General features: G+C 39.1%; 2 protein-coding genes across 3 annotated transcripts in view; both read left to right on the top strand.

The window, feature by feature from the left end:
• Nucleotides 1-8,136, top strand: part of zak (sterile alpha motif and leucine zipper containing kinase AZK) — a 30,382-nt gene extending 22,246 nt beyond the window's left edge. Inside the window, exons 12-20 of the mRNA XM_042494483.1 lie at nucleotides 989-1,033; nucleotides 1,123-1,153; nucleotides 1,257-1,396; nucleotides 1,524-1,586; nucleotides 1,680-1,769; nucleotides 4,906-5,022; nucleotides 5,141-5,215; nucleotides 5,839-5,989; nucleotides 6,154-8,136. Of these exons, the coding sequence (XP_042350417.1) occupies nucleotides 989-1,033; nucleotides 1,123-1,153; nucleotides 1,257-1,396; nucleotides 1,524-1,586; nucleotides 1,680-1,769; nucleotides 4,906-5,022; nucleotides 5,141-5,215; nucleotides 5,839-5,989; nucleotides 6,154-6,881 (1,440 nt within the window). The 3' untranslated portion in view covers nucleotides 6,882-8,136. The remainder of the gene's footprint in view (nucleotides 1-988; nucleotides 1,034-1,122; nucleotides 1,154-1,256; nucleotides 1,397-1,523; nucleotides 1,587-1,679; nucleotides 1,770-4,905; nucleotides 5,023-5,140; nucleotides 5,216-5,838; nucleotides 5,990-6,153) is intronic.
• Nucleotides 8,137-8,635: 499 nt separating this feature from the next.
• Nucleotides 8,636-13,213, top strand: cdca7a (cell division cycle associated 7a). Of its 2 annotated transcripts, XM_042494836.1 has the most exons (11): nucleotides 8,636-8,756; nucleotides 9,805-9,945; nucleotides 10,040-10,162; nucleotides 10,251-10,445; nucleotides 10,581-10,658; nucleotides 11,016-11,207; nucleotides 11,312-11,440; nucleotides 11,533-11,682; nucleotides 11,775-11,911; nucleotides 12,000-12,081; nucleotides 12,979-13,213. In XM_042494836.1, exons 1-10 carry the CDS (start codon nucleotides 8,736-8,738, stop codon nucleotides 12,031-12,033), a joined length of 1,200 nt encoding a protein of 399 aa, XP_042350770.1. In that variant the 5' UTR covers nucleotides 8,636-8,735; the 3' UTR covers nucleotides 12,034-12,081; nucleotides 12,979-13,213. The 2 variants fall into 2 exon arrangements, with proteins under 2 accessions (XP_042350770.1, XP_042350769.1); XM_042494835.1 differs by having other exon boundaries at nucleotides 12,000-13,213.
• Nucleotides 13,214-13,500: the final 287 nt, after the last annotated feature.

The following is a 13,500-nucleotide window of genomic DNA, read 5'->3' on the forward strand; positions in this document are numbered from 1 at the left end:
GTTGTATTACTGCTATTATTACCAAACCTTTTATGACTGAAGACAGAACAGAGCGTGACTTGTATCATTTTAATAAGATTGTAAAATATATTGCTTCACTAGGTATCTTGGTTGAGCTGTTTCTTGCGATATTAACTTTTTAACTCCCGGTATTCATGGTCTGATTACCCATCATCTACTCAGTCCACATGGGGGCAGAATTGTGTGAACTAAACCCAAGTCTTTATTCCTCCTGCAGATCCCACACAAATAAACACAAAAACTCCCGTTTTGAATTTGAGATAGTGCTTTGAGAACGAAGCTCCGCAACACATTTTTGTGAAATACAATATGCTGCTTGAAAAGTGATGTTAAGTTACTCCAATGAGACTTTTGGCAGCGGCAGAGTGTTTCTGAATCTGTTTACTTCCGAACCGCGGCACTGGAGGAGGCGGAAAACGCTGCAGGGCTGAGTGGCTTTATGAGGCGGCGGGCTGCACTGAAATGTATGGCAGCGACTGTCTATTGAGAGCGGCATTCAGCTCATAATCTGAGCTGTTATCAGATGTCGTGGGAAGAAGACAGTGAATGGGGGATTACTCATTCATTTAGTCATCTTTCCTCCAATTTTCCATTGCATTATTTCTGTCATTACACACCAGTCTCATGATCACAATGATGAAATCTTTATTTTGGCTGGCACGTTTCTGCCTGATTTCATTTAATGAGCAATAAATGATTTATCATTCAAACAGATCACGTTAGATCAGTCAGATGGACATTTTGGTTTGATATAGACCATTAGAGAGAAGTTGTCTTAATGGCACAGCACAATAACCGGAAAAGTAATGGCTTTGCAGACACGAAAAACATGGCTATTTTCCATTTTAATAACATTTACTTAAGTCTTGTGATATTTACTTTAAAATCTGAACACACACCTTTCACACTGTCTGTATCCACCAAATTTCTGCTGCTGTTACTTCTGTTTGTTTTGTGTTTCATGCAGTTGCTGCCCACCCTTGACATCTACACATGGACAGAGGAGCATGTGGTCAGTACCTTGTATTTGCCTCATAACTAATTTATTAAATTTGATTTTCATGTCATTAAAACAAATATATTACCATTTCATTCCTGTAGTATTTCTGGATGCAGCAAATGTTTGGCGCAGGTTTGTCCAATTACTTTATCTTTACTCCAACTTTGGCTTCTTCAGCCTCTTTATGTGTGATCTGTTGTTTAAAAATTGGGTGTATCCTTTTTTTTTATCTCAGGGGAGGGCACGTGTGGCATGCAACTGTATGCAGACCTATTTAAAGAAAATCATATCACTGGAAAGAGGTTGCTGTTGCTGACAGAAAATGACATGCGGGACATGGGGGTGAAGTCCAAAGGTCACGCTATGCACCTCAAGGCATGGCACACTTAATCTTTCAACACATCTGTCTAATTTCTTTTATTTCATATTTAATTTACAGCATGAGATTTGTGCTCATTGATATTTGAAATTACAGTGAATCTCACTTTTTTCTCTTTGGCAGTTTGAAATTGAAAAGCTAACGAACGATTACCTCGGGTTAGTCCACTTCCCACCTCTGCTGAAGGTATGAAAGTTTATTCTTTATCTTCAGGAAGAGTTGTTTCTGTTTTTTCGTTTTCAGTGAATATTTGGTGCCTTTACTTCCTTTTCTTCCCAGGATGAGGTGGAAAAAGAAGTGGAGAGGAATAAAATCATAAATCTGGAGCTGGTGTTTGGGTACCACTGGAAACCAGGAACTGGGAAGTCTGTAAGTTTGTAATGACACGTGAGGTTGCAGTAGTAGTCCGTTTTCAAGCTATACCATAGTGTGAAAATTGAGGGTTATCTTTTTTTTTTTTTTTTTAAAGTGCAACTAGACTGAATCTCACCTTTATTTTAATTATTTTCAAGGGGAGACGTTTTACACATAACCAATTTAACTGATAATAATGATAACAATAATAATATTTATGAAATACCCTGATACCATGAAACCACAATATTTTCTGACAAGGTTGGCATACCATGAAAATCTCATACTGTAGACTGTAGACAAGCACACACACACACGCTGATTGCATCAAGAGCAGCATATTCTATGGCTGTAAGCGTCAGATATAGTTCATCGTTCATTCTGTGAAAGGTAACTACCAAAAATTGAGGATAATCTAACAAATGCTGTATGCATTTTGATTGTTAAAGGTCCAGCTTGTAGGATTAAGTGGCATCAAAAGGTAAAGATTTCATTTTATTGTCCGAAAAAAAAACCAACCCTGAAATTTGTATTATGTCCCAGGACAAAAATGGTTTCGCATGTAGTGTAGCGGTAGCTTCCAATAGTGACAAAAACAGGTGTCATTCAAATGAAACAATACACTGTCAAATGTGCTACAGTTTAAAAATAAAAAAGGTAAACAAATGGACTTCTTAATCTCAGTTGCTGCTTATATCAGTGTTAAAGCTCGTGACAACAATGCTCAAAAGGTCACTTTCTTGCATGTCAAAATAAAAGCATTTCCTCTTGAAATACTGAAATATTACTATCAGCAGATACACTATTTGTTGTCTCCCACATTTAATTTAAATATCGTGTAAATAGCATTTTTCAAAATTTAGCCATTTAAGTATTTTTAAACCAACAACACGAAAATCATTATTTATTTAATTTTAAAACAAGATTTAAAATTTTAAAAATTTAACCACACAACAAAACCATACTACAAATGCTACAAATCGCATCAGACATTAAGAACACTGGATGCAGTACAACTAGTTAATCTCTCCTATTTCATTCAGTGTTTGTCCCAGGTACACTAAGCCTACTTAGAAGCCATACTTAAACGGTGAGGATGCAGAACTGAAACTTCTCCGGTGTGCCAAATGTGTAGGAGAACTATGGTGGCTGACGCAACAGCGCAAATGGCTCTAACTAGCTAGTGTTTGATTTGCCTGTTTTGGGCTACTGTAGAAACAACACTGCCGACTGTGGACGAGAACCTGCTCCATATGTTGATATAAACTTTGATGAAAACACAGCGATTTTTATTTTCAGATGATCATAAACTAGTGAAAACATAGTTATTAATTATGTTCCATTTCTGCCGAAAGATGTCCCTAAGTTCTATAACCTGGACCTTTAATTGATGACATCTAATAATTATTTTTTTGCAAATAGATGTACAGAATCATGTTTTAGCCATGACTGAATCAGCCTCGTTGTACTGAAGGTGTTTGTTCTGAGGATCCACAATGACGGCTTTTACACTGACCATTGAAGTCATCACTAGACACGCATAAAACCAGACAAATAAACATTTCATTCTCAGCCATGTACCACATCCACCTCGACTTGCTCGCAGCCCTTTGTTAAGGTCTCAAACTGTGGAGAAAGGGTGGCTCTTCACTTGCTGTTTGAATTTAATCAAAAATAGCCCATTTAGCCAGAAGTCATTTTCTTTTTAAAAGGCAAACGTTATTTAATCTTTCAGCTGTTCATTGTCCCATCATAAATAGTCCTCTTTCAGTGTGTTCGGCAGGGCTGAAACGAGCCTGCTAATTGCCTCCCATTTCTTCTGACATGTGGTGGTTTAGTGGGTAGAAAACACAGCAGGGAGAAGGAAACAGGAGGCTGAGAAAATGAGAGCTAATTATTTTCCCCTGCCTGGTGTCAGGTTCCGTGTCAGCCTTGTTTTTACAAACTGGAAGGTTTTTTGCACTAAATAAAACAAACCCGCACTGCATTTTTTTTCTTCGCCCCTCTTTGCTGGCGATGTCATGGAAGCAGCTGCACTTCTCAAAGACAAAATGAGGGCCTGCGATTGTGCGGCCACCATCTGACAGCCACTGAGGGTCCCCTACTAATGAGGATATCACCGTGCAGCCAAGTGAAAGGTGCTGAATTATGTATGAGTTGTCATTAGATGCACTTGGGTCCTAGGCATCATTACCAGACATTGTTTCTGCTGGAGTGATTAGACTAGCATGGACCTGGGAGCCCCAGTGCGACCGTCCAGTGCCGACACCAGGCCAGCGCGGGGCCACTGGTGTGTTTCTGAGCCAGAGGCTTGCTGAAGCTTCCCCTTTGAGCTGTTTCCAGCCCCTGGGGACGATGCAGGAGAGGGCGAAGGCTCCTCAGACGAGTGTGTTAGTGCCACTCCTCTGATGTCTTTCTCTGTGATCACTACACAATGGATTGGCCTGTGCCATGAACCCTGTGTGGTTAAGCGGTGACCTGTGGCTTCGTGGCCGGCTTTTGGGGATTGGCAGAATCATTACTGCTTCGTCAGCATTCAGTATGCAGGAGAAGAGGGCTGGGGAATTGAGATTTGTGCCTCCTAGTGAGGATTTGATGTGTGCCGCATGCAGCAACTCATGAGGAAAAACCTTCCTCGCACTTATCACTTAAAATCCACCAGATTCCTTCTCCGAGAAACTAATCTTGGATCCCACCGGGGATGCTAACATCAGATGTTTGACAAGGAATTTACAATGTTTACATTAAAGCATTTGTTGTCGTTTGTGTTACAGTAATTTTACAAAATGTGACAATTTTTACCAAAATGTTGTGGCGTTAGTATGGTCCTGATTCCATTTAGATTTGGTCTCTAAATAAGTTGCATTTGATATAATTTCTCTCCATTTGCAATTTATTATATATAATATATTTTTATGTTATCGTTTCTGTCCTCTGTCCTACCCCCACGATGTGAGGCTTTGTGGCCAATAACTTGCCACTACAGTCAAAACACCTCTAGGTTGTGCTGTTGGTTTATATACAAGAGTCACCAAGTTCTCCACACAGAATACTGCAATTATAAACTTTTCCATACAACCAGGTGTTTGTTTCTGAGTGCATCAGACCAGACCTACATTATCTCACCATTATCTTTTCTTTTTCTTTGAAGGACTGCAAATGGAAAATGTACATGGAACTTGATGGAGATGATGTCGCAGTAACCTACATCAAAGATGTCATCTTTAATGCCAACCGGCAGGATGTTGAAATCCTGCGGATGACTAAGGTGTCGTCAGAAACACACACAAGCACTCATGTTCTAAGCTGAATGTTGTCTATGTTTCTGACATAACAGGATGGTTGCCATAGTCACCTTTTTATGAATTAATGCCATTGCAATGCAGCCTCCTTTTGTGATGGACAAATGGATCGTTGGAACACAGCAGAACCAGAAAGTGGACTACACGGTCAACTATGAGGTGAGTCATTTTTTTTCTTACAAAACAAAGCAAATATAAATCTTAGCCATTTGAAATATTTAAATTTTCAATTTAAAAAATCATCAAATGCGCTTACAGAACCCTGTGCAACAAGTGTACATATTTTTGACACCTAATAGTCTCCTTATTGTATATTTGTTCTATGAAAAAACAAAAAACATACTGTTTTCTTTTGTCTTACCTTGACCTTGTTTTCAGTTTTTGAAAAATGATTATAAAACAAGGTAATTAGAATAATTAAAACACAACTAATTAAACACTAAAATAAAAGAAAAAGAAAGTCAATGGATGGTGTATCAGAGGGTGTTAACTGATCAGTTTATAATGGGCTGTATGTTGTTGCACGTCGTCACACAATATTTCACCTTGAGTTGTTAGGAGGGGATTTCGCTTGTTGAGATAAGACATAACATGGTTCCAGGTCGAGTAAAAGAGGTCCTTGGATTCACTAATTGTGTATTCAATCTTTTTAATTGTTAGCATAAGTTGTTATCTATAGTCAGGTGCTCGGTGGTTTAGGTGAATTCCAATGTTGTGGAATTCTCTCTAAAGTCTTTATGTTTGCTGAAATAGCCTATTTTCCTTTTCTCTTGACCTCTAAGAATGATGTCAAGTCACCAAAGTCTACCAGATACAGCAGCCCAGTGACGTGGAGTCACAGTGGGGGACAAGATGAGATCAAAACAGTGGAGCTGGTCATCGAAACAACACCGGCTAACATTGACTACAGCCCCATGGACAAGTCTAACTCTGGTAATTGTTTTATTTATAGTGTGTATTTAGAGTGCCAAAGTAACAGTTTTAAATGTTCGACAAATAAACATAGTTGCTGTTAAATTACCTAAATTTAAATATATTTAACAGTGTTAAACACGGACTTTGCTTCTATTTTTATCAATGCATATCTTCCTGTTTAGGCATTGATCCCACATGGATGCACAACGTAAGGCAGAGGCAGCTGATGACCCAGAAATCCCTGAAGACGACTGCTCCTCTGACTGCCTTCACTAGCTCTGACGCCTGCACTCTGCCTCAGTTCCTGTCTGCACATGAGAGCCAGGGGTTTTCTTATGCTGCAGCTGTGCGCCGCTCTCCAAACCGCGTTCGTGTATCGCCTTGGAATGACTCACGGAGCTCTTCGCCAACTACCAGCCTGTCGGCCAAACTCTCCTCGCTTCATCTTGGGTCAAAGGGCAGCAGCCCCTCCAGCACCACGTCAGAGAGCACCTCAGAGAGGGAACGGGAGCGCCCACTCAGTGCCGGAGTGGTGCAAGATCATCGCAGAAACCGCTATTTTGGTAACACATTAACTGTGGGAGAGGGGCAGGGTAGGGGGCACGCATGGACCAATACTAGAGGTAACTATATTCATAATAAAACCAGCAAAACCTCACGACAGCCAGGGAGGCCACGGTCCAACAGTTACAGTGTCACACCACAGAACCGCCCCTCCATGATACCAGGTATATTGTCTGTGACAGAAAGCCCCAGCGAGGAAAAAGATGGGGCCAAAGCCAGTGAAGGAGGGTGGATCAAAGTGGAGCGACAGAAAAGATTACCACGTCAGGACAATAAACAAGTCAGAGGTCGACCGAGGAGAGGGGGCAGGGGAGGGCGTGGAGCTGGAGCTGGTGGAAGATCTTAATGTGGGACACACATGAACTGACAGCCTCTTGACATGTCATGAGCTGGAAAGGTTTTACATTAGAATTATGTCTGCATACAAAAATGAACTGCTTGTGGTAAAAGAATTACACTGATATTGATGATGTATATATGTACGAACATAAGGTTTTATTTTTTAGAAACTGGCTCCTGTCAGATTGATATAAATGATTTATTATTATTATAAAATTGGACAATTCAGTCCCCATTATTTACTTTCTTTCTTCCATTAAATAGCAGATTGCAATTTATTTATCAGCTTGCTTTCTCTGAAGAAATCAAGTAAACCTTTTTAATATCCATAACTAAGAAAATATTAACATTTCTCCAAATCTATACTTTCTGAGTTGCCTCATTAATGTCTGTCTTTCTTTGGAGTACGTTTGGCACAGAGATATAGAATGATGATGATTATGATGATGATAATGACAAGAATGGTCATACAAGATAAGATGAGATATGCCTTTATTAATCCACAGCAGGAAAATTTGGTTGTTGCAGCAGCAAAAGAACATAAGTATAGAGAAAGTTAAAAATATTTAAAAAATAAGAAAGATTATGAATATCTAAATAATAACAGAAATTATAAGGGAGAGTGTAGAAGAGCAATAAGAACAAGCGTCAGAAATACTTGATTGTTGTTGATTTAAACATTGATGTTACTTTCGCTATGATGCAAAGCATAAGAAATCATAAGAAAGCAGAAATAAGTGGTATGAAGAAAATGCATTATTATAAAATGTTTAACACTAATATGTAAAAATATTAAGAATTTTAAAAATATATATGTTAAGTATGTAATGTGAGTAATACAGACAAAAAATGACAAGGCAAACATGACAGTGGCTGGATGTGATTAGAAGCACCAATGTTAGCAAGGTATAGATAGGCCTAGTTTATGATAGAAACAGCATACACCAGACCAATAATGTTATAAAGTAATATTACTCAGTGTTTGTCTATATATTAATATAATGATGATGATGTACAGCATAACAGCATAACATTAACATTGTAATATAGTAGGGCAAATAAGATATAGCATGAGTACATTTTACTAGTGCAAACCTTTTAGTCTCATGTGCCCCACCCTTGTTTTTATGTTCATACTTCATATCCACTTCCTGTTGGCATCATCCTGTTTTTGTCTTATCTAATTTTTATTTTCAGTGTTAAGTGCCATCTTTTCTTATTATTCCCATTTATTCCACTTTATTAAATTAAATTCTCATATATTCCTGTTTCTTTAGCCATTAAATGCCCCTCTTTTAATCCATTCATCCACTATGACCCACATAAAGTGTGGCTAAAATACTCACATTTTATTAAATCATTGTGTCATATTTCATTAATGCTATAATGGGAAAATCACTGCTGCACTTGAGTCTCAAAACTACATGGCTTTTTAAAAAGCTTGACCTAATTAATAGTTGCAGAGTTGCTCAACATTTTACCCGCCTTGCATGCAAATTCACAAATAAAAAAACTCGCGCCAAGGCACAATACATGGAAGATACACTGCTCTCGTTTCCCAAAAGCCTCATCAATTTATACGTTCGTGACGCTTATTTATTAAGACAAACACCAAATACAATTTTAAATATTAACAGCGAATTTATGTTGAAAAATTAGCATCTTATTTTGCAAAGAAAGTTTTTTTATGTTATTAAAATACTTCACTGCGTTTTATACACCTTCCAGGACTTTCCGGTGGCGCGGGAAATGAACAGAAAGTGAACAAGCTACAGCGGCGCGCTCTGCATTGTTCACTGCAGAGCTGCTGCACGGCGTGTTTACTCGTCTCCGTGTTTGTGCAACGATTATTAAAAGAAAAATGCCAGCCACCCGCTCCAAGGTAAGAAAAACAGCCAACACTTTTCTTAACTTCCTCCATTAGCAGCAACATTTATGTTCTCGATCCTGTTAGGACCATTTTGTAACTTTTAGGTTACCAGTGAAATCCCACTTTTTCCTCTAATGGTTAAAGTTGACGGTTAACTGAAGTTTATCCAGGAAGTTAAAAATGATTGTCTCGGATCAAATTGATAGTTTTAAGACACAAAACCAGTCAAGGTAAACTTCAATTCGTTAGTGAAAATATTTTTTTTTTACATCTCATTTAGTAACTGAAGTTAATTTACAAAAAGGGCTTTAATCTTAACTTGTTAATATACCATGACTGAAATCCATATCCGTTGTATTGATAATATGCAGGAGCCATTTAATGTCAGTTTGCTTGGTTTGCCATCAGGGGTGTGTCTCATAACCATAAGACCTTAAACTTTAGTCTTAGTCAATTAGTCGATAAGTCCACTGATAGAAAATCAAAATTCAATTTTCTTTTTAAAATAAAAAATATCAGATTTTAGCTTTTTCTTCTAATTAATATTTCCTGGTTTGATCTAAGTGTTAAACTGAAATATTTGGGTTTTGAACATGTTTGTTTGTGGTTTAGGCATTTTTATTAATATTTTCTGCTATTTTGTATACAGTATAATAATATAATTACTAAATAATCTCTTAGAAATCCATACTTTAACACAGCGTACTTTGTTGTGACATGCTGGTGCATGTTTTGCAAATCGATGTATTTCTGTGATGGATTATGTTGATGAATTCCCCCGGCCATAGTCATTAATTGTAGCCCTGCCTACCTACCACAAACCCTTTGAACATTAGCAAGTACGTTCATTTGCAGAAATCCAAATGTTAACTATGTGCATATATTTATATCACAATCTGTTTTTAACACTCAGGTATTCGTGCAGCTCAGAGGTCAATGGTATCAATTTTGTGCGCTGGTGTCCTCGATTGGCAGGCTAACAATTAAGTTTATAGACACAGAAACCCTCCTGGTTATAAGGAAGCTCATGATTTCTAAACTTAACTGTTATGTTTTACAGAAACTGGCAGCCCAGCCTCCATGCACCAGGATGAACTTGAGGAGCTTTCGCAGTGTCCCTCTGGTTCCCATGGAGACCTCCTCTTCATCCTCGGATGACAGCTGTGATAGCTTTGGCTCTGACGGAGGGTTTGCAAATACGGTAAAGATAAAATCTCTAAAAGCCATCCTATAGCTAGCCAGTTTTGGTGTTTTTGCAACAACGTCTGCAACTAAATATTGTATCTGTGTTTTAGAGGAGCGGCTTAAGACAGACTAGGAGGACACCCAGGAAACTGACAGTGTTTCAGGCTTCATCAGAGGAGGACACGTGCAGCGGGTTCGAGGAGAGTGTGATCAACAGTCAGATGAAAGCCATGGTAAGATTTTAGGAGAAATACTAATGCAACATATATCAGAACGTCACAAAAAATCCCTCTAATCATTCATTCTGATTTCTTTTTTCAGAAAGTAGAGTCTCCTAAACGTGGTCGCAGGTCCGCTGTCCTGAAGGTTGCCATGACATTCCCCGCCAAGAAGACGGGCAAGAAGAGGCCTGCGTCCGAACCACTCCCCCAGCCTAAAGTGGAGGACTCCGACTCTGAGGAAGAGGAGAACTTCATGAGCAAGAGAGCCCTGAATATTAAAGAGAACAAAGAAATGGTACAATTTTCTGTTTATTTCACATTAATTACTTCCAGCATTTATGAACTAAATTTTAACAAGAACAGTGTCCATTTTTATTGTGCCTCTCATCTGATCATAATTTTTTTAATTCATTTTTTGAATTTATATAAGCTTGCAAAACTCATGGCGGAGCTGAACAAAGTACCCGGACTCTTCCCAAGACGGATGGCAATGTCCGCATCCACTACGGTAATTAAATCATTTTCACGATTAATCATAACCTTTTTCAGTCCACTAAATATCCAAAATGTGTGTGAAATTCTAATCATAATTCCCCAGAGCTACCATGACACATCAAATGACAAAGTTTACATACATACATTTATAACATTGAAGTAATTTACTATCACAAATGACAAAAAAAAGAAGCACATTCTCACTTTAAAGGGGCTAAAACTAGCAAATATTTGACATTTTTCTCTTTAAAAAATGACTGAAACCATTGGTGGATTATCAAAATAGTTGGTAATTTTGTTTTTTCACTTAACTAATCTTTGCAGCTCTCTCAATCACCGTTCTATATTAATACTACTACAATTTCCTCAGCCTCGACAGGCACCTCGGCGATCCGCAGGAACTCCAAGAACTCTTAGGAGAAACCCGGAGCGTGTGTCTCGACCCCACACGCGGTCCCGCACACTGGTGGACGGACCCCCCAGCCCGACTCCAGAGGAAGAGCCTGAGGACAAGTTCTGCCTGGTTCGCAAAAGCCGCTACTATGAGGAAGACGATGAGCCGGTAAGTCACATCTGAAACAGTCTGCGTGTTTTGTCACTTATTACTCTGCGTCGTCTTCTCCTCATATACAGAACCGGCATTAACTGCATTTACCTCCCGTGCAGCCCCGTCGTCGTTCCTTCAATGGTACCAAGGCCATCCCTCATGTAGTGCGGCCCGTGGATGAGATCACAGAGGCAGAGCTTGAGCGCATCTGCTTCAACGTGCGGGAGAAAGTCTACAACAGCTCCACTGTAGGTCCCACACTCACTGTGAAGATTTCAGCATTTGCTTGTTAAGCTCTTTGCCTAAAGATAACCTTTTTTTCTTTTCTTTTTTTTCCCAGGGATCCACATGCCACCAGTGCCGCCAGAAAACAGTTGACACCAAAACCAACTGCCGTAATCCAGAGTGTGTTGGTGTCAGGGGCCAGTTCTGTGGCCCCTGTCTCCGTAACCGCTATGGAGAGGAGGTCCGAGATGCTCTGCTGAATCCAGTGAGTACATAAACATACAGGGTTGTATTTAAAATCTATTGTGTGTGTGTGTGTATGTGTGTGTTTGACTTTTTAATGATTGTTCCTGTAAGGAGTGGCATTGCCCGCCATGCAGAGGGATTTGTAACTGCAGCTTTTGTCGGGCCCGAGAAGGTCGCTGTGCTACCGGAGTGTTGGTGTACCTGGCTAAATATCATGGATATGATAATGTGCACGCCTACCTTAAAAGGTGACTGGGACATTTGTAAAAGTGTTTTGTTCTCTATATTTTTAGACGGAAATGTCTGTTTTTAACACTGAGGTTATCTTTATTACAGCTTGAAAAAGGAGCTGGAAGAGAGCAGCAACTGAAGCGTTATGGTGCTGATCCTGGACCTGACGTTCTGCGGCCATTTTTACGTACGCACAGTTCAATTATTCTTCATGGTGTTTAAAGCATTATAACAGTTCTCAATGTTGTTCCCGTTTCTGAAATTTCACATTGTTTTTGAGCATCGACTCTGTTTTTGAGATTGACATTTGGAGGAGGCGCTCACAGCCGCTTCTCTCCGGCCGAATGCTTGCTTTGTTTTTGTTCCAAAACTTTTTTGCTGCAGGCTCTAAAGAGCTGAGCCGTTACGTTTAGACTTGCTGATGTTAAACAAAATTGGACCAAAAAAACAGGAAAATGTTCTAACCTTAAGGTATGCTATACAGGACTGTAGATTGTTTGTAAAAACTCGTTATTTTTTTCCTCGCTATTTTTGAGGGGTTTTTTTTCTGTGCCGTATCTCTTTGGTGCCGGCTGTTTATGGTCTGGCACCTGGTCTCTGCCTTTTTTATCAAGCTCTGACCTCACCTAGACACACATTTCTGTTGAGTCATAGATGTTGATTGAGATGGATGACTTATATATGAGTCTTAACATTTTTTAGGAAAGTCCTGCATAGTTTATACTTTAGTCATTTTTTTGCATTTCTTTGAGATCTTACATGTGTTAAGACGGTTGATGTAAAAATCCCCACAGCACGTAAAAAAAATCCTTTTTTATAGCTGAATCATTCTTCTGTTCCTGCTGCAAAGCGATCAGGCTCGCTTAGATGATCTACTGTATTTTACATTGTTTTAAATGTATTGCTTTTACTCTGCCTATTTGGACCCAATTGGCCTTAAATTGATTAATCTGTGCCTTTTTTTTCTAGTTGCAAATGTATGCTTGTGTTTTTACAAGTTGTGTAGCCTTTTGTAAATCTGCTGAAAGTGTTAATGAAAAAAAAAAAGACAACAAATGTTTGCTTTTGTTGGGATGTCCTGTAGAATTGGCCCAATGATCTGCATGCGAGTGAGGTGGTGCAGGTGGAAAGGGCACAAACTCTGGGGTCCACTGCCTCTCCCATCTAAACCGAGAGGAGCTGTGTGATATACTACAGCGCCTGGTTAAATATCCTTCATTAGATAACTGTCACTAATGGTGTGGAAACAATTAGCACACTCTAATGGGAATCTCATACCTGTAAATCATTTTATCCTGTTAAAGCACATTCTCGCTCTGCTTCAGTCTCTTTGGCTCATTTTCTGCCTTACACTGTTAAGTAGGAATGGTTGAAGGTGCCACTGAAGTGGCAATAGAGTTATGGCCCGCATTTTCTGTTCAGAAGTGCGATACTCTACGCGAAATGACATGGAATTAACCTTTGTGTCGCTCATCTTTGAAATGTACTTCATTCGACCTGCACCAGGACACACTGATTATATGATACTATTTCAAAATAATCAACGGTTGAGATTTCTGTTTCGGTGTAATTGCAGGTGGAGGTTATCTTACTGCTATGTGTATTT

The sequence above is a fragment of the Plectropomus leopardus genome, chromosome 10 (assembly GCF_008729295.1).
Source record: "Plectropomus leopardus isolate mb chromosome 10, YSFRI_Pleo_2.0, whole genome shotgun sequence".
NCBI lineage: Eukaryota > Metazoa > Chordata > Actinopteri > Perciformes > Serranidae > Plectropomus > Plectropomus leopardus.